The sequence below is a fragment of the Taurulus bubalis genome, assembly GCF_910589615.1.
Source record: "Taurulus bubalis genome assembly, chromosome: 10".
NCBI classification, from domain to species: domain Eukaryota; kingdom Metazoa; phylum Chordata; class Actinopteri; order Perciformes; family Cottidae; genus Taurulus; species Taurulus bubalis.
The window spans coordinates 2,881,074-2,899,812 of NC_136598.1; the positions used below are offsets into that span (position 1 = coordinate 2,881,074).

Here is an 18,739-nt window from a genome sequence, read left to right on the forward strand (position 1 = left end):
AGTTTAACCACACCAACAATACGTATATATGTACAAAAATACCATTAATAATAAGGACTTACAGATGTTTTACACATGAAAGCATGTCGGCATCACTATGTGAGCCCTTGCTCTGCACAATCCTTAGAAAGCTGGCCAGTTGGACGCCTGAGTCCACATTAGTGGGAAAGCTCATTAACATCCACTGGAGATCATCTTGATGGACTGTGAAAAGCCAGGCTTAACACACCCTCCTGTGTAAAGGACAGCTCACATTAATGCGGCTGGAGACACTCACACCACAGACGGTATATCAGGATAAAGGGCATGTGCATGTGCAGCGTTCAAATGGAGCCACGTGCTGCATGTTGACACCGCTTTCATGCGGCGCGCTGCTCCGGCACCTGGGACCAGCCTGGATCAAGCTCGATGCATTTTTGTATTGGTTCACATTTGCTCCGTCGACAGGAAATATTTTGACTAAAGGTTAGTCCTGAATTCATCAACACAGATGATGCCCTCGTCTACTTCTCTACCGAGTGATCACAGAGGCAGAGAGATGCTGTAGGCGTCTCATAAACACAGCAACGGTGTCCAGCTCACACACTGTGAGTCCACAGAGAAGGCCGGCTTCACGCTTCAAGTCCACAGGGTAAACCTCAGCAGGCAGCTAGTCCCATGAATCATGACACTCAACAGGTTACGTGATTAAGAAACAAATGAAAAAGAAAGTAAGTGATTCATGGGGCCGGTTCAGGCCCCTGAGCGGGGACTTTCTCTTCGCCTCCCCTGACCGTGTAAGCTCCACCAGCTCCAAACACACAGCTGACCACAGCGCTCCCATCGGCTGCTCATTAGAGTGTGTTATAAGGGGTGCCAACAACAGGCCGGGACACTCCTGACACTCTACGTGGGCCGCTTTGAATTAGGCCTCTAATGAAAACCTAGTGCTGACCCAGGACTCGACTGGCTACTTACTCAGAGCAGACTGACAGCCGCCTCACCACTAGGCTGCGTGGAGCTGCCTTTATGGGCGACTGCTGCTCACGGGCCCAGAGAGCCACACCCGCCCGAATATAATATTATAGTATATTCAGCAAACATAACACTAACCACATGTAATTTACCTGAAAATCTGATCATTTGAGGACTTTCTAAAGATAAGGACCTGTATAGATAAAGCTAGGGTTGGTAATCTTCAGCAAAAACATTGTATTTGTTGAATTCTCTTTACACCCCGACAGTAATCAATAAATTAAATAGCTCTGACAAAAAAAGAGAGAAATTCTGGTGTCTGGATATAAGCCAATATAAGCCAATCATTTCATTGGGCTCAAATTAAAATATATTTCGTTGATAAATATGCTCCCGGCCGGTCACATGACTTGCCTCATAACTGTGAAAAATGTCCAACGAATCTTATTGTTGTCTAGATGATGCAGAGCAGCGCACTGTGAGCGCAGTGTATTCCATGAGCCTCACTCTGGTACGCTTTTACACTGCTGTCCATGCAGCAACAAGAAACACCTGACTAAATACATGGAGAAACATGACAAAAACCAAAGCTTCCACACAGGCCACAGGGCCCTGAATGGTTTGATAAGTATGACGATTATGTGATCACATTCAAATAGTTCTACTTGTATAAGCATTTCATGAGCAAACTGCCTATGGTAGAGATCAGATCTCACTCTGTAGACTACTGAAATATCCTGAACACACACACACACACACACACACACACACACACACACACACGGTTTGATGTCCTTTGACAAGCATCTTGGGACCCCCCTGTCGATGGTTTTGGACAGGAGGCTGTTCTCAGCTGAAAGAGGTGGCTGGTGTTGGTGTCCGCTGAGGAAACTGATGACATGACTGTGTCAGGAGGCTGCCGCTCTTCATCACATCACGTACCTTGACCAGCCCCAAAACCACGTCAAGCTAAGGCAAGATAAGGCTGCTGCTGAACAGTGTGTGTGTGTGTGTGTGTGTGTGTGTGTGTGTGTGTGTGTGTGTGTCTGTTAATGTTATCGATGCTATCACAGACCAGTGGTAAAAAATACTCTAGTATGCTTTTGTATTTACTCCTGTGTGTCCCACTTGGAACACATGGTTTAGAGATGGTTGGGAAAAATAATCTTCAACTTTGCCAAAATTAATAAAAGAAAAATATATATATATACATTTGAATATATATATTAATATATAAGCAGGCAAGAATAATTGAAAAGAGTGTATTTGTTTCAAAGCAGTATATATTCTTCCTCAGTTTGGCTCATTCTGGCTACGTTGACTAGATCTGCTGCTACCAATGACACAATATTGATGGTGTGTGTTGAACAGGGCCAGGAGGCTCTCATGCTGTCTCCTAACCTTGGCTGTGTACATCAGGCCAGAAGCTAACATTAGCTGATAGCATTCCTTCTCCAACACTGTAGAACGGATGTAAACATTCCCATCAGAGTCAGATGACTGAACCTGATGCGGCTTTGATGAAATGTAACTAGTGGTCTGATTTTGCTGTCTAAATGTAGCCACACACAGACATCAAACACACACATTGACTCACAAACTCTCACACAGTGGCCTGCCTCTCCTGGAGCAAGTGTGAAATCAGAACAGCGGCACATGAAAGCAAACTTGTGTCTACAACTCCAGAGCTGGTAAGAGGAAGAATGAGGCTCCATCGAGCACAACACCAGTGTACCATGGGTACTTGTGTGCAGGTTAACCTTGAGAGACACACAAACACGCAACGTGCACACATACGCACACACAGTCAGCGAAGGGTCAGAAGGGAAAAGGTTCAGCTGGTCTCTAAGAAGGAGAAGAGTCCTTAGAAAAGCTGCTTGTGGAAGAGAAGCGGATACAAAGGAGCCTCCATTACACGTGGATTGCCTTTATATAGGGTAGAAAAGCTGCATTCGAAAGGGACGATCTATAATGCTAGGTTTGAGTAAACAGAACGTTTGTTGTTGGGTACATGGGTTTGAGCTTTAAGTAGCATGATGATTTCCTTTATCTGCCTTCATGTGACGCACACACACTTTCTTTGAACAATTTAGATGCGGGTCAAGACAGCAGAGGTCGAAAGGTCTTCATTCAAAACAACAGGAGAATGCAAACGACCTGCGAGGATGTATAGTCTGTCACACACACACACACACACACACACACACACACACACACACACACACACACACACACACACACACACACACACACACTACCAACTCGCAGAAGAATGAATTACTGTGAGGAGACATTAGACAACGAATGTACAGAAAGTCCATGCTTGAGGGTTTTCTTTTTAAATAGGTTTGTAGCGATATGTTTACAATATTAAATATGATTAAATATTAATTGATTATATAATCATTTATCTCTCTATTTGATTTATGGTAATATTTTTGGGGCAATTACATTCCCCTCCAATCTTTATCAATTATATTTGCTGCAAAGAAAGAAAAAAGAATAAAATAAAATAAAAGAAGAACACATGAAGGTCATATCCTAATTAACACCTAGGACCCCCTGAAAACCCTAAAATCGGAGAATGCAGATTAAACATGTAATAGCTAGGATATAACACTGTTGCTGCTCTGGTCATGAAAACTATAAAACATGGTTATTAAATATGTATAACCACTGCAGTTCTTAGTCGTACGCAATCTCGTAGTAGATAATATCTAATAAGTAGATGCATTATAAAATGCATACCTTTTATTTTCATCCACTCACTCCAATATTACAAACCTCATTCACTAGTTTATCACGCACAGAAGATCAGTTGTAATCCACCTCATCAACCAATCCAAAGGTGCTCTGGGTTTTTAAACGTTCTCATCTCTTAGACGGAAATCACAACTCACACAAACCAACTCGGCTTGAAAAAGCGACCAATGTACATGTAGGAAGCTCTTGCTTTCTTGTCCTCTCACATTACTGCCAGTGCTCGTCATTAGCTGAGTTCAGCTCATTTCGTTATAACACATCCTTGTATTGCTATTGCTTGCATTCGAGGACCGTGGAGTGGAACAGATAGATACCATTATCTCTATAGCATCAACATGAACCAGATGCTTTTCATATGTCAGCTCTAATGGTTTTCAATGTGCTATAATCATGGCGGCTATGTGGCTACACACATATCTTTTTCCATTCTCGGCCTGTGGTTCAGCCAGTTTAGGTCGCATTTGATTGATACACGTAGTTTGCACAGAGTTGGACTTTAACTTAAAATCAATGCGGCCCACCTTCCACCCGTGGAAGAGAGGATATGATGGAGAGGACTGTGTTGAAGAGCCTCAGAGGGGCAGCAGCCTGTAAAATGTGCTAATGTGTGGAAAAGGTCTCATCCTGTTTCACACTAGAAAGACAAAGCCAATGTCTAGTAAGAGCGGTTGGGAACTTTCTACCACAATAGAGCTGTTAATGCACTCCAAAGCACTGTATCAGAGGAGTCAGTGTATCATAAAGATGTGAAGATTAGAATGCCTATTGGTTTTCTCACGAGCATCAAAACAAGGCAGACAGAAAGAGAATAAAGATACACACACATGTCCACATTTACAATGACTTCCTGTATATTCTATGAAGACTTCTGGCAACGGTTTGACTTGACTGCAGTGTTTTGTCACCGCCCTCTCGCCTGGTCTCCACTTTCTAGGAGAGATCGAATATCGATATTTACACAGCTAACAGTTGTTTAGCATTTAGCTTTATGAATATTACTCAGCTAGGGCTAGTTGCCAGTTGCTGAGACAGCAAGAGAGAGCTCTTGATCCTACCCACTACCCAATGTGCTAACCTTCGTCACGCTATCTCCTCCTCTTCGCTTCTCTCCAACCCCTTTCTTAGAAGGAGGACACGTCCTTGGTTGGACATTCTGTTGACAGGAAGTTCCAGTGTTGTGGAAAGCTGGCCTGGCTCAGCTCAGCTCGTCTGCCTCTCCATTATGTATCTTATCACTTATTCATGCCACCATATTTTATTGATACACACACACACCCGCATGCAGGGTCATGTTAGGGGAGATAGTGTGTGTCTGATATATGTGTATACATGAGTCAGTATGATGGGTGTGAGAGGAGTGTGTGTGTATACATGTGTGTATGCACCCCAGAAACACATTATCTGTTTAAAGTGTGACCTGGTGTGTGAAGACAAACACTTTGCCGACACTCTGTGTGTTGACCGAGTTAGCTGCCGCCTGATAAGTGATCTTTGTTCCAGTATTCACGACCTGTCCCTCTTATTAGATTATAAGTAGATTATGAGGCAGTTTGCTAGATTACCAAGTTTCTGTATAATTGATGTGTGAAAGAACCCCTTCACAAAAATCTGTATCCCCCAAAAAATGTTTCCTTTGAGAATGTGACCTCCCTCTGAGGCTTCATTCACTTAATCTCATCTCTTTTGCAACATGTACACAGATGACAGTACTAACTTTGGGTGGTTTGTCAATTCATAAAAGATGAGAAAAATAATGTTTTTGTCTTTTGATTAAAATGTGTTTAATGCTTTAAAGAGCTTCTCAAGCCTTGAGTTTTTTTTCTTTCTCAAAAATGTCATCCATCATGAATCCAAACACAAGTACATTCATCTCCACTTGCGTCTCGAGTGGCCACTTCCTCACTTCCTGTCTCTACAAGCTTCATCACTGATTGGACAGAACAAATGCGTTCTTGTTTTTAACCGACGGGAGACAGCAGTGCACGTCTTGAGCCAAGTCTGCCTAAAAATTGAAAATAAGTAATCCAAACAATAGAGACTGGGTCTATTCCTTGCCATGTTCCAGGCAAACCAAACTGGCCGAGATGTTTGACATAATATATCTCGATGGGCTTCCCCACATTTTCAGACGTGGTCAACCTGAATACTTCCCTCTTACGCAGAAGACCTCAGCCTCGGCCTCGGACACATATACGTACACACCGATCAAAGAATGTGACCACCTCCGAACGTGGTCTGAGGGATCGGATCCCAACGCGTCCTCAATGCGTCCGGGGGTTTGTTCGCACCTTTACTTGGCGATGCTCACTTATGATGAGATCACACACGATGCAGGAGGATGTCAGGTCTGAACAGGTTCTTACACAACCTGCAATATGTTATCTTTGGCTTATCTGACACTGACGAATCCAACAGAGGTCAGTGGGCTTGAAAGGAGGTCGTCCAATACGCCATTCCACCATGTCTAGAGGTAGAAGTTTCTATACCTGCTCTGAATAGATAGATAGATATACAGATAGCTACTACGGGAGCAAAAAGCCCCGTATCATAGCTGCTCCTGGCTGCAGCCCGCTACCTTTCGGATCTCTAAGAATTCAGTGTCTTTTGCACGTCTTTGTATTGTCTATGGTGGTCTTCCCTTTATAGCCTTCATCGTGCTGCACTCACACAAACATGATGGAAGTAGTTGTGTGAGGTATGAAGAAAGACTTTGAGAGCGAAGATTGCTGGTTTCAGACCCAGTCCCTCAATTCAAAGTTAAAAAGGTGAGGAGGAGGGGGGGGGGGCTTTCTGATGCATTGAGGCCTTCAGGCTTCTTTCAGAAAGTAAAAGCTTGAGTTAGAATGAAGGACATGTGGACCGTATTGTCGTTTTATAGTTTAAGTGCAGACTACTGCGAGAGGACCTGCAGAAGTTGAATCATCTTGAAGGCTGCGCAATACGTACACAAGACATTGTCCTGACAAATTGCTGGACCAAGACCAGTATTATCAGCTGGGATCAGCTCCAGCACCCCGCGACCCGGAGGAGCATAAGCGGTTCCAGGATAATGGATGGATGGAAGATAACAGTCTCATACTCGCCTGGAATTCTTTCTGAAGTCTTTGTCAAACCACGGGTTCAGCCAAAAGTAAATAAAATCAACATCAGTTCGCCAAATTAGTGCGTTAACAAGAGCTGACTGATGGATTATAACTGGTTTACCGGTTCAACTCAACTGCTCTTGGGTCAAACACAGTCTCCTGCTTCTTATTCACGAACCATTGGTGAGCATCACACTAGTGTACACAATTGTACTTTGAGACAAAATAGGATAAAGTTCTGGTGCAATTGTTAATTTCCAATATATAATGTACAAGATCCCAGCGTGTGTCCTGTAACTTCATACCGAATAGTCCAAAGTCCAAACCACTAATGGATGTCTCCGTATCAGCTGGAGCGACAGTTTGCAGGAAATGGCCTGGATGCAGTTTGAGTGACGGGTCACAGATCAAGGCGCGTTACTTGCTCCAGTCAGCAGAGCGACAGAAGCAGCAGCGACAAGTGTTTTGCTGCGCGCCGCCGCCGCAGCAGATTGGGTGAAGTGGATCGCCCTCAACCAGAGACCATTTCTGATACTGCTCACAAAGTGTGTCTCCGGCCCTCTTGTCGTCCGACCGACCCAAAACAGACACGGGAACAGGGCTTTAAAAAGCGCTTCCTTCCACTCTCACCATCGCTCTCTTTTTCTTTCTCGCCATAATTCTCTCTCTCTTTCTGCTCTTACTTGCCCTCCTTTTCTGTGAGCCCTTACAGCCCCTTGTGTGTGTGTGTGTGTGTGTGTGTGTGTGTGTGTGTGTCTCCCTTGAGCGAGCTGTTAAGTGCAGTCTCCAAAAAACTCCACAAAAGCCCATTTGCAGTCAGCTGGAGCGCCATACACACAAACGCATAGTGACACTAACACGCATAGACACACACACACACACACACACACACACACACACACACACACACACACACACACACACACACACACACACACTCACTCTCTCTCTCTCTCTCTCTCACACACGCACACTTTTCACACTTCCCTATGGGCAAACGAGGCAGAGTGGCAGAGGCGAGGCTGGGATAAATGATACAATGATATCCAGGCCTGACTTGTCAGTGCAGTTGAGAGGGAGGATGAGGAGGAGGAGGAGGATGAAGAGGAGGAGGGGCGAGCTGTGGCAGCTCTGAATACAGGAATTATTCTTCATCGTCTCACACTGTCGCCGCATATTACGCTCAAAGTCTCGCCTGGCAACGTGGAGGGAGAGAGGGAGGGAGAGAGAGAAGGAGGGAGAGAGAGAGGAAGAAAGAGAGAGGGAAGGAGAGAGAGAGAGAGAGAGGGGTTGGGAGGAGGGCAGCGCTGAAGGGCAGATATAATGACCACACTCTGCTTTCACACTCGTCGTCTCTTCTCTCAGCACCATACTCTCCGGCCTCGCATTCCCTTTTCTGTTCTTTCACTCAGTCCCTGACGTCTCTCTCTCTCTCACACTCCCCCCCCCCCCCTCCTCCTCCCTGCGTTTGTTCTTTCTGTCTGTCACGGCAGCGCTGAGTAGCTTTCAGGGAGAGAGTGTACTCATTTGCTCTCTCTCTTTCTTCTCTCTCTTTGGTTAAAGCGAGGGGACAACATGGCCCTCTGGGCATGTCACAAAATGATTAACTAATAGTTTTGAGTTAGTCAAGTATCCAAATGGTGTGTGTGTGTGTGTGTGTGTGTGTGTGTGTGTGGTCCATAGCGTGAGTATTCCAGTCTGTACATTAGGCCGGCTATTGAGATCATAGTCACAATTATGCTGTGTACAATATACATGCAGCTGTACATACATGGAGGCTGCGAAGAAGCTGGTCGCTAAAGACCGGCCATATTGACGCCAGCGTTAGACTGGGAAGCACTTCAATGGATGGTGGGAGTCACATTTTGAGGCATGTCTGATTCATTATGTATCCAGCTAGCTTTCTGGACCGACTGAAAGGACTTGGAGTTCATGACAAATCAGACTGGCATGTTGAAAACCTAAACTATTAAGTTCCCTTTGCTCGGGGGGATCTAAAAGCAGACACATCCAGTTCTGTCTGTGCCTCGTCTTCCAGCAGCATTTCTCCCTGACGTCTTGTATATTCATCTCTACTCGGTGGCTGGTAGGCCACAGCATGTGACCGGTGGTTGGCCGTGTGTTGGCGGGGGCACAGTTCATATCTGAAGAGTGACAATAAACATCTTCGATCTTGAAACGTACGGGTAGTGGGCAAAAACACTTTCCCTGCAGAGCTAATCCCCAACACCGTCGCCTGCCAAGAAACTTGCTAGTGCTGACAATTAACAATTCATGTGTCGCGAAGTTGCTCGTCAAAGTTCACCCAAGTTGCAAATGCAAAAGGTTCACACAGATCTGCTGATCTGGCAGCTCCACTGGAATGAACCGATCCCTCTCTCTGATGTTTTTCTGGTGTGATGGCACTGTGAGGTTCATACAGAACGCACACATTCAGTGCTCAACCTGACCTGGCTTGGCCCATCTACAAAATAATAATAAAAAAAGTCCAGCTCAATCCAGCTCAACTTTTATTTAAAGTTGTGTTTGCTTATAGCTTAATTGAATAGAAGCTGATCTAAATTTGCAAACTTCTAACTATATTTTTCAAAAGTTGCGCACGTGCTTTCATAAGTAGAGTTACTTACACAAACATGACATTTTACAACTTTGACTTCTTGAAAAGAGTTTTAATCGAGAAACATGTTGATTTGATGACATTTGTCCCAAAACCTCTGATATCAAGCAAACAAAATGTAAAAAATACTACGCACGATTTATAATAAGACACATTATAGACACTTGATCGGCTACCTAAATAAAGATTTGAACTCAAATGTGCTTTCATTCAGAGACACTTCTCTTCACTGGGTTGCATGCTTACAGTCCGTTATGAACTTCTAAACAGTCTGCTGGTCAGCCAGCCAGACGAGTGTACACGGCCTGTAAGCATGTTATTCTTGTTTGTGTGTGTGTGTGTGTGTGTGTGTGTACACAGTTGAAGCCAGCACATGTCTGCACTGATTTATAGGAAAAGAAGGACCTCCAAGCCTGTGCTTCTCTACGCTGTTGCTCTTGTGATGGGTATCAGTGGACTGAAACAGGCTGAACAGCAGTCGGCAGGATGGATAACAGCCCGGCTTTGTGTGAATGGAGGACGCGGCCAATTCAAATACAGGAAGTATTGTACCACCATTAAATCACACAGCTGTCTGAACAGGCGTGCAGTCTAGTTTCCATGTTTCCTTAATAGACCAATTAATTATGTTTTCTATGGAACGATTTATACAATAGCAAAACTTAAAAAGGCTATTAATTTGTAATAGAACACGTTTTATTTTTCTGCGCAGCTCGTTTGCATGGCTTCAGGCTTCAATGGAGCTCATAGACACAAATCAGCTACTTCATTGCACAGTGACAGAAGAAGTACATTGACTCCATATTTGAAGCAAACCACCACTACCTACTGTCAGATTGTCTGGATGGGCATGCTATCTATGATCGGAATACATCTGCTGGGCCAAATGTAAAATATATAAACATCATCAGTTCACGTTTAGCCGTAACTGAGTATGTTTAAATCAAATTGATTGATTTTGATCGATGGACTTTGGGTTACTGACTACATACTTACAGCACATTGGTGCAGAGAACTCCACCAGGACACATTAAAGGCAAATCCCATATATATATATATATATATATATATATATATATATATACATATACATATACATATGTATATATATATATATGTATATGTATATATATATATATATACATATACATATGTATATATATATATATACATATACATATGTATATATATATATATATATGTTTATATATATATATATATATATATAAAATCAAGTAACGATCAGTGTATTGCAGGTATTATTTTTATTTTTTGCCGTGCTGTACTGCAATTTATCACAAGTGTTACTTCCTTACATTTCCTTTTGCCTCCTTTAGTCATTTTCAACATATTTCCACTGAATGTGTTAATCCTAGACATCTATATAATCTCGTTCCTTTTCACTGGGACAAGAATCTACAGTATATGTATGTAACCATGTGGTCTGAAAATAGATTACATACAATCTATTTTCAGACCACATGGTTCCGACCTAGCCAACACTCGTCTGAAATCTAAGATGGAGGATTATTACGCTTTGACTATTCCTGCTCTTTGAAGAAGTCAACTAATCACAAAAAGTCTGAATTTAAAGTGTATTTCCCGCAAATATGAAAATAAAAGGCATATATTTCATTTTATATTGTCCTAACAGCAGCATGATGTGCACCGTAAACAGTATGAAGCCCGGCGTCAACAGCATCACCCACACCTGAGCCACCGGTACAAACACAGGGACATTCAACCAGCAGCATCATGCGTGTTGAATGCAGAATGACAGAACGGCCCCTTGAGGTATGAGGCCCTGTACCGTTCACACTCCACACACACAGCTGGGAAATCACCCACACGCCTCTGTCATGGACCAATAGAATAGTCTCTTCCCATAAAAGTCCAAAGCAGATTCTTGTGTGTGTGAGGGTTCCCTGGTACTGTGATGAAGAAGAGGTAGACAGAGGACTTCCCCTGCACGGTGTATTCCTACTACTCTGACTCCTCGTTGACCTTCTGGGAGGAGAAAGCTCATCGTTTTGGGGGAAGTGATGACAGAAGCAGTTTTCAAACCAGTCACACAGACTGAGAATATATGGACATAAATTATCCAGCTTGTTTTGATGACATGCCCCAAATCTGGACATTCAACAGAAAACTAGATGAATGAGTAGATGAACCAATTACTGGCCACAGGGACTAATAACTAAAGCAATTATGGTACTTTAGAAATGAGTAACAGTAATGAGTAATGTATTGCATTGTTCCAGTCAGGAGCCCAGCACTGGTTAGATGCATACGGTAGATTACAGCCTCTTAGCAGAGTCCAGTGGCATTAAAACATTAAGGCACTATATTTGATAGCTTGTTCTAATATACAGTGCACATCCATCAAATGGAAAAAGAACACTTGGTCCAAATGGAAAAATAGCGTGCTCCTAAAGCACAATGCCGTTTAGTGTACTATTGATTAGAAAATGGGGCGAGGGAGAGATAAGCAACATCGTGTCGGCTCTTTAGCATTAGGTGCTCACATATGTTCACAATGCACGTTGATACACACAGAAGTGTGTGAGGGGAACCTCAATCACACGCAGCAGAGCTGATGTTTTCTCTGAAGTGATAACATCAGATACATAGTGGAACCCTCCCTGAGGCCGGCGGTCCGGGTTCCACCAGCAAACGAGCAATTATTGAGTCAGGGAGCCTGTTTGGACCACCGCCTGCTAGCTCACAAACACAAGAACTTTAAGAGGTCAGTCGGGGAAATACACATACACACACACACACACACCCACACACACACACACACACACACACACACACACACACACACACACACACACACACACACACACACACACACACACACACACACACACACACACACACACACACACGAGTGTATGTCCGACCATATGTAGATATTAGGTAGTTGATAGAAACACATGTCCATCAGCACATGCGTGCACACAAACCTGAGTAATTGCAAACACTTGTGCACACACACACGTAAAGATCCTTTTAACACATGCATGTGAAGGGTGGAGCGTATTTACATAAACACGCACACACACACATGATTACATTTGCACACACGGCTCAAATATAAACACATGCAGTGGGTACACAAATGTATTCATTCGCACATATACAGATGGGTGTACTGTATGTGTGTGTGTGTATGTGTGTGTGTGTGTGTGTGTGTGTGTGTGTGTGTGTGTGTGAAGGCCTGAAGCTTCACACACTTTATTTTGTATACAGTACAACAATATATAAGCAATTGGTGGTCTTAATAAACACACACACACACACACACACACACACACACACACACACACACACACACACACACGCACACACACACACACACACACACACACACACACACACACTCCCAACCTTGCGGTGCAGATAAGGCTCCCCTAAATATTAGTCTTGAGTCGAGTGTTGAGAGAGCCAGCTGAGTTGTGCTGTTCAGACAGTCTTACTATTATTCCTATTATTGTTATTATTATTATTACTCCCAGCTTCTTTGAGCTTGGATCCAACATACAGAGCTGGTTATGACCCGGTGGTTGTGGGTGGTCCCAGCACCATTAACTCATCAATCAGCCAAACTAAACCCAACACATACGCAGCAACATGAAAAACAAACGGAGCACTGTTGGCACCGGATATTTCATCTAAAGCATCACCCAGTGTCCCTGAGTGGTGAAGATACCCTCAGTCATAGGTTGTTGGTTCATATCAGAAACTTACTAAGACATTTTTAATGCCATCTGAAATATAATTTACAGTAAGAGTCATGTGAGAACCAAAGCAAACATCATACATCATCATAAATATCATGTTCTTAATCCAGCACAGCCTTTGAAAATAAAATAATAATAGGCAAATAAGTACATTTCAAGAACCAACCTGATAAGGTGTTCTACAGCTCATATGACCTTCATATGAATACCAGACCCTATTGTCCTCGAGCTCTAACGAATCCGCAACTCCTTGCTATGATTTTACTTATTTTCTGCATAAATATGATCAAAAGTCAAGAGTCTGAGCAAAAAATGACTCCTTGATTGCTCCCCGAGTTTTTTATTGTATTGTTCTGTGCCTTCCCATCATCCCCCAGAGTAATACTGCACATCTGTAGAAAGATTAAGACCTAAAGCATCTCAATCTGCAAAATAAACACAAGCATTGACATGTTATGAAGCATATTCAGTCCAGAAACAATAATTCTGGAGGGCACTGTATGTGTCTGTCTCTCTAAAGCACACTTTTTAAAAGTTTAAAAGATATTCTGATACTATACAAAATATCATACCCACTGGAAATGACAGGATGCAAGCAAAGGCCCAGTGAAAGTGTGGTTGTTCCTCAGCTGGAGTCGCTCTCAGCTGAGCTGGAATTTATGTTGGACAGGCACCAATAAGCCAAATCCAGTTAGCAACATTATATCATTGGAGCCAAATCGAATTTCAGCCCCAGTGTGTTTTAGTCGTCAGTGTCTCTCTCACTCTCTCTCCCCTCCTCTCCTATGTGCTCTGTTCTCTCCCTCTCTCCCTCCCTCCGTCCCTCCGTCCATCGCTCTATGTGAGTGTCACCTGCCCTCCGAGCTGGCGACGCTGGGTCTCGGCCTAAGCGTGAGAGCCCCATTACCCTGACTGGAGGCTTTGTTTTCCCTGTGAATCTGCGAAAGAGTGTGTCTGTGTGTGTGTGTGTGTGTGTGTGTGTGTGTGTGTGTGTGTGTGTGCGGAGGAGAATGTCAGAGAGACGGTGATTTGTTACATCAGTGAGCATTCCAGCTCTGAGATCCTCTGAGCAGAAACATAGAGAAGGAGGGGGGGGGGGGGGGGGTCCTGTTTGTTGCTGTGTTTCAATCCAAATATTTTAATTTTGTCAATGATCATACTGCAAATAGTTTTTGTAGACGAAAACCTGTGATGAATAGCAGTGGAATGGCACAAATAATGACAGTCAGTTGAAAGTAATTGCGGAGTTTGAAAAGTTTGCGGAGAATTCACTCAGCACTCTGAAACACAAGACGGAGAAATGGATGAGGGGAATGTATGTATAGGTGAGTTAAGAGGGGGCGTGGCTTCCATACGTGTGTTCACAAACAGGTTCTAGGTCAGCAGCCCCTCTGTGTGTGTGTGTGTGTGTGTGTCTAACGCTGAGGCTCCCAGCACATGGAGACGCTGAGCAAGATATCATATGCCTTTGCCCATCGAAGTGTCACGCTAAGACACACAGACACACACACACACACACACACACAGAAAGCCTTTAAACAGACCATATACAGCTCAATTCACAGAAACATTTTAAAGTGTACATCCAGAAACATTGAGCGTCACAACTCTCTCCCGTTGATCCGGGGAGGAGCGTGTCGTGTCCCGTGTGGATCAGATGTGGATGGGATGCCGTGTCCGACTGTTGCTCTGCTCCAATAGAAAGCCAAGGAAGGAAGGAAGGAAGCCGGTTACCTCTCGAGGGTGTTAGTGCGTGTAGGAGTGTCCTTGACATGACATGACAATATATATCAATCAATCCATTTTTGTTTTATTCTTCTCCCATGATACTGTATTTCATGAACACGTTTGTTTTTTTATTTATGTTATTTGCATACAATATAATTTCAGGCTATAGCTTAATAATATTTTGAACTACAGTAAACTATATTGTATGTACTGCACTGTACTGTGTCATACTGTTGTGAATTAAACTCAGTACAGTCGTTGAATTTTCTGTAATTTAAAAAGCGTTTAAAACAGCTGTTCTGTGTTTTGAAACAGTCAATGAAATCAGTAAATATTGAAGCTGTCCATTTCATTACTTTATATTCATGTATTAAATACACAAGTGTCAATGAGATGGAAATTTACATGAAATACAATGAAAAAACAGAAAAATTGTGATAATAATCATTCTGGTGATCACTTTGGCGGTAACATAAGAGGTACACACTGTATGTTCAATTCTTGTAGTCATCTGATTTATTTGAGATAATCTTTCTCTATGATTTTTGGGTTCAGGACCTTTTTATTGACTTTCACTCTATATCATACATTCATAATGAACTCCTTCGACTCTTGTAACTCTGCATCTGTTCTTGCTTCTGCAGCTCTGCGTGGTATTAATAAGCCTTATTTGATCTCATCATACTTTATGTCGTAATTCATTTAAAAGTTCTCATGAAAGTGATTTTGTTCTTTTAATTAGCAGTTTTAATATGCCCGGTTTTGATTTTGTTTTTATGAAGATTTTTTTAGATTTTGTTTTGTTTGTCGGTCCTGGAATTTGTCTTTGAGATGTCTGCCCCCACCGGGATGCAAGTGAATCATTTGACTTGCTAAGAACATAAAACAAAAAAGACAACAGCAACTTCTCTGTCCAGGATCATCGTCCCGCTCACTGTTAATAATCTGAAGAACACCCTGAACCAAAACAACTTCCATTTCAACAAGTCTCTGACAGCTAAAGGTTTCAATGAATTAATATAGATTAGTTAAACAGGTAATCCAACAAACCGTGTCCATCCGTCATGCTGTAACCACTTTAGAAATACTGAGGTCCAGGGGGCGGGGTTTACGAGCGGTGGTTTGGGGGCATGTCCCCCTAATCCACGATTCACATATACGCAATTTAAGATGTTTGGAGAGAAAAAAATTGGATATCAACAGCTTTACACCACAGTGACATGTCAGTGAGCAGTAGCATACAAAATCTGTCAAACAAAATAATATACACATTCTTTATTTGAACTTAGTGTTTGAGTTTGCATCATTTTGTATTTGAATTATTGATATGTGTCTCGAATAGTACAAAACACAAGTTTTAAATAATATATTTATTACAAAAAAAAGTGTATTACACTATAATTGTGTGAGGAGTTTGTTTTGTTAAATTCAGCCTACAGATTCCACTGCATAAACTAAAGAACACATGTATGTCTGTGGTGATCGGGTCAGGTGAGCTCCATCTCTGTCTTTGAGTTACAGTCGTTTCTTTTCTGTCAGTCTCAGTGAGGAAAGTAAAGTAAACACAAGTCGACTACATGGGGTGAAAGGGTTTTTGTCGTAATGACAAGATCCTCCACTTTACCACGTCGCCACACGAGTATGCACACAAGCCATGGCTGCGTCCAGATAAGCGAGATGGTAATCTTGCCCATGTGCAATATCTTTGTCAAAGTCAAGTTCAATTAGTCATACAACACAGAGGGGGCGGTCATGGCTGTTACCGGAATGGACAACAGTGACCCAAGCAGGTCTCTCTTTTCATTAAAGTCTAACTCCTGACCATGTATGGCTCTCCTCCTTCCAGCAGACACGGGGACATTTCCCATGTTACAGCACTGAAGTGCTGCACTATTAGATTAGCCAACAGAGGCCGAAGCCTCTCTGCCTGTATGGATGAATAGAGGAACCAACAAGTCCATCACATTCCCTGTGCATGATGTCTTCAGCACAGCTCAAGGGGCAGGAAATGTGTGTGTGTGTGTGTGTGTTTGTGTGTTTGGCTGTATTTTGATGTAATGTGATCAGTAATGAATTTTGTGTGGGTCACCATGGGACTTGGGGGTGGAGGGAAGAAGAACGAGAGGCGACTGACTACTGGTGTCCGTGAGTCTCTTAAATCTAATGTAATGAAAAAACACAGAAGGGGGGGGGGCAGAGAAAGGGAGAGAGAGAGAGAGAGAGAGAGAGAGAGAGAGAGAGGGGCTACAAATGAGGTTAAATCCTAAGCTTGGGGGGGCAACTGGACTGAATATGACTGGGGGGATGATAGTCGATGCTAAATCCATTAGGGCCTTGTGCCCCCCCCCCCTACCTCTCACACACACACTCACTCACTTAAGAAGGGGGGAAAGAGAAAGAGAGCGCACTGCCACTTCCTAAACGAGTTAACCATTTGGACTGTCAGGGCCAACGGCATGTCTGCTGTGCACACATACGCACATGCAGGCAGGAAGCCTCGGAGTAAAGCAAGGCATGTGCAGTTATGCCAAAACCTTTCTTTCAACACACACACACACACACACACACACACACACACACACACACACACACACACACACACACAGCCACACAGCCAGAACGTCCCACTAATCGTGAGCTAATCCATCACTGGACCTTGACCTGGCAGCACTGTATCCTGGGTAATGCCACAGTGAGGAAGTCATGCTACCTAACAAGACACTTAGCGGCGCTGGAGACATTTATAATGGAGTTAGAACCAAAACAGTGATCCAGAGCACCAAGGTGGTGGTTTTTGTGTGCGAAAGGACTCACACTGCTACATCATCGTTCACTATTACATCAGCTTGCACCAAGTGCACAAGCATTTTCAGGAAATATGTTGCTCTGAAGTCGCACAAATGTTGCAGAAAACTTTCTGACAAATGAAGATATGCAAACACAGCTGAGGCACCCTCAGCTGGGACTTATCTTGACAAGAGATTTATTGATTTACAGCCTGAAAATGTATCAAGAACAGCGCGTGAAGACAGAAAACTCGGTTGATTCTTTGTCTCGTCTGCGATGTTTTTGCTAAAAGAGTCGCTGTAGACTGGACGGCCTTTTAGATCAGATTTCTTTTGCAGGAGTTAACAAGAAACAAATCGTCTCCTCTGTACTGCCTCAGCGCCATGTAGCTCCCGTTCTCAGATTTTCACAAAACAGTTTCCATAACCCGCTGGCAAAAAGCAGTGACGTAGGTTACCCCAAAAAGATAAGGACAATGTGACTGTACTTACTTTGGAAATAACTGAAAGCATTAGCTCAGATTTCTTGAAGTGGGCTTGTATGGACCCTCCCTGGTTCTCCTGAGGTAAAATGATTTGGTCAATGAAAGTCTTCAGCTTCCTGTTGGAAAGGCTGTCTGACCACCAGATGGAGCGGCCATGTTCATGTGAAGTGTTTGTGCGTGCGTGCTTTGTGTCGTCTGGGCTGACCTGTAGCGGATCCCACGATGTCCCTGCAGGGCGACTCGGACATGGCGTCGGCCAGTCTCTCTCGCAGGCCTTCGTCACCGGCGTCCGCTGAGCCCACGTTGTGTCGCGGGATGCCGAAGCTCTCCGGCCAGCTACCACACACTTCCAGCAGGGTCACCCCGCGTCCATCGAAAGGACCTGCATGCAAACAACACACACATGATTCAGGTTCTTTGGGTTAACAACTGAATTGAGGGATGCAGCAATATTCACAGTTGCACCAACTCTCCAACAATCAGCTGATTCGTAGGATCAGGATCAATCCAGACATTTGGATTGAATCAAATATATGAAGCTTGAACCAGTTCTGCTTCTGCAGTTCCTAATTTGGGT

At 43.4% G+C, this 18,739-nt stretch overlaps 1 protein-coding gene across 2 annotated transcripts in view; it reads right to left on the minus strand.

Annotated features, from left to right (window-relative positions):
* bcas3 (BCAS3 microtubule associated cell migration factor) overlaps positions 1–18,739 on the minus strand; it is a gene marked incomplete at both ends in the record, with an annotated part of 311,433 nt that overhangs the window by 7,441 nt on the left and 285,253 nt on the right. For both annotated transcript variants that reach the window (XM_079225410.1, XM_079225409.1), the window contains one exon: positions 18,368–18,544. In XM_079225410.1, the coding sequence (XP_079081536.1) occupies positions 18,368–18,544 (177 nt within the window). The remainder of the gene's footprint in view (positions 1–18,367; positions 18,545–18,739) is intronic.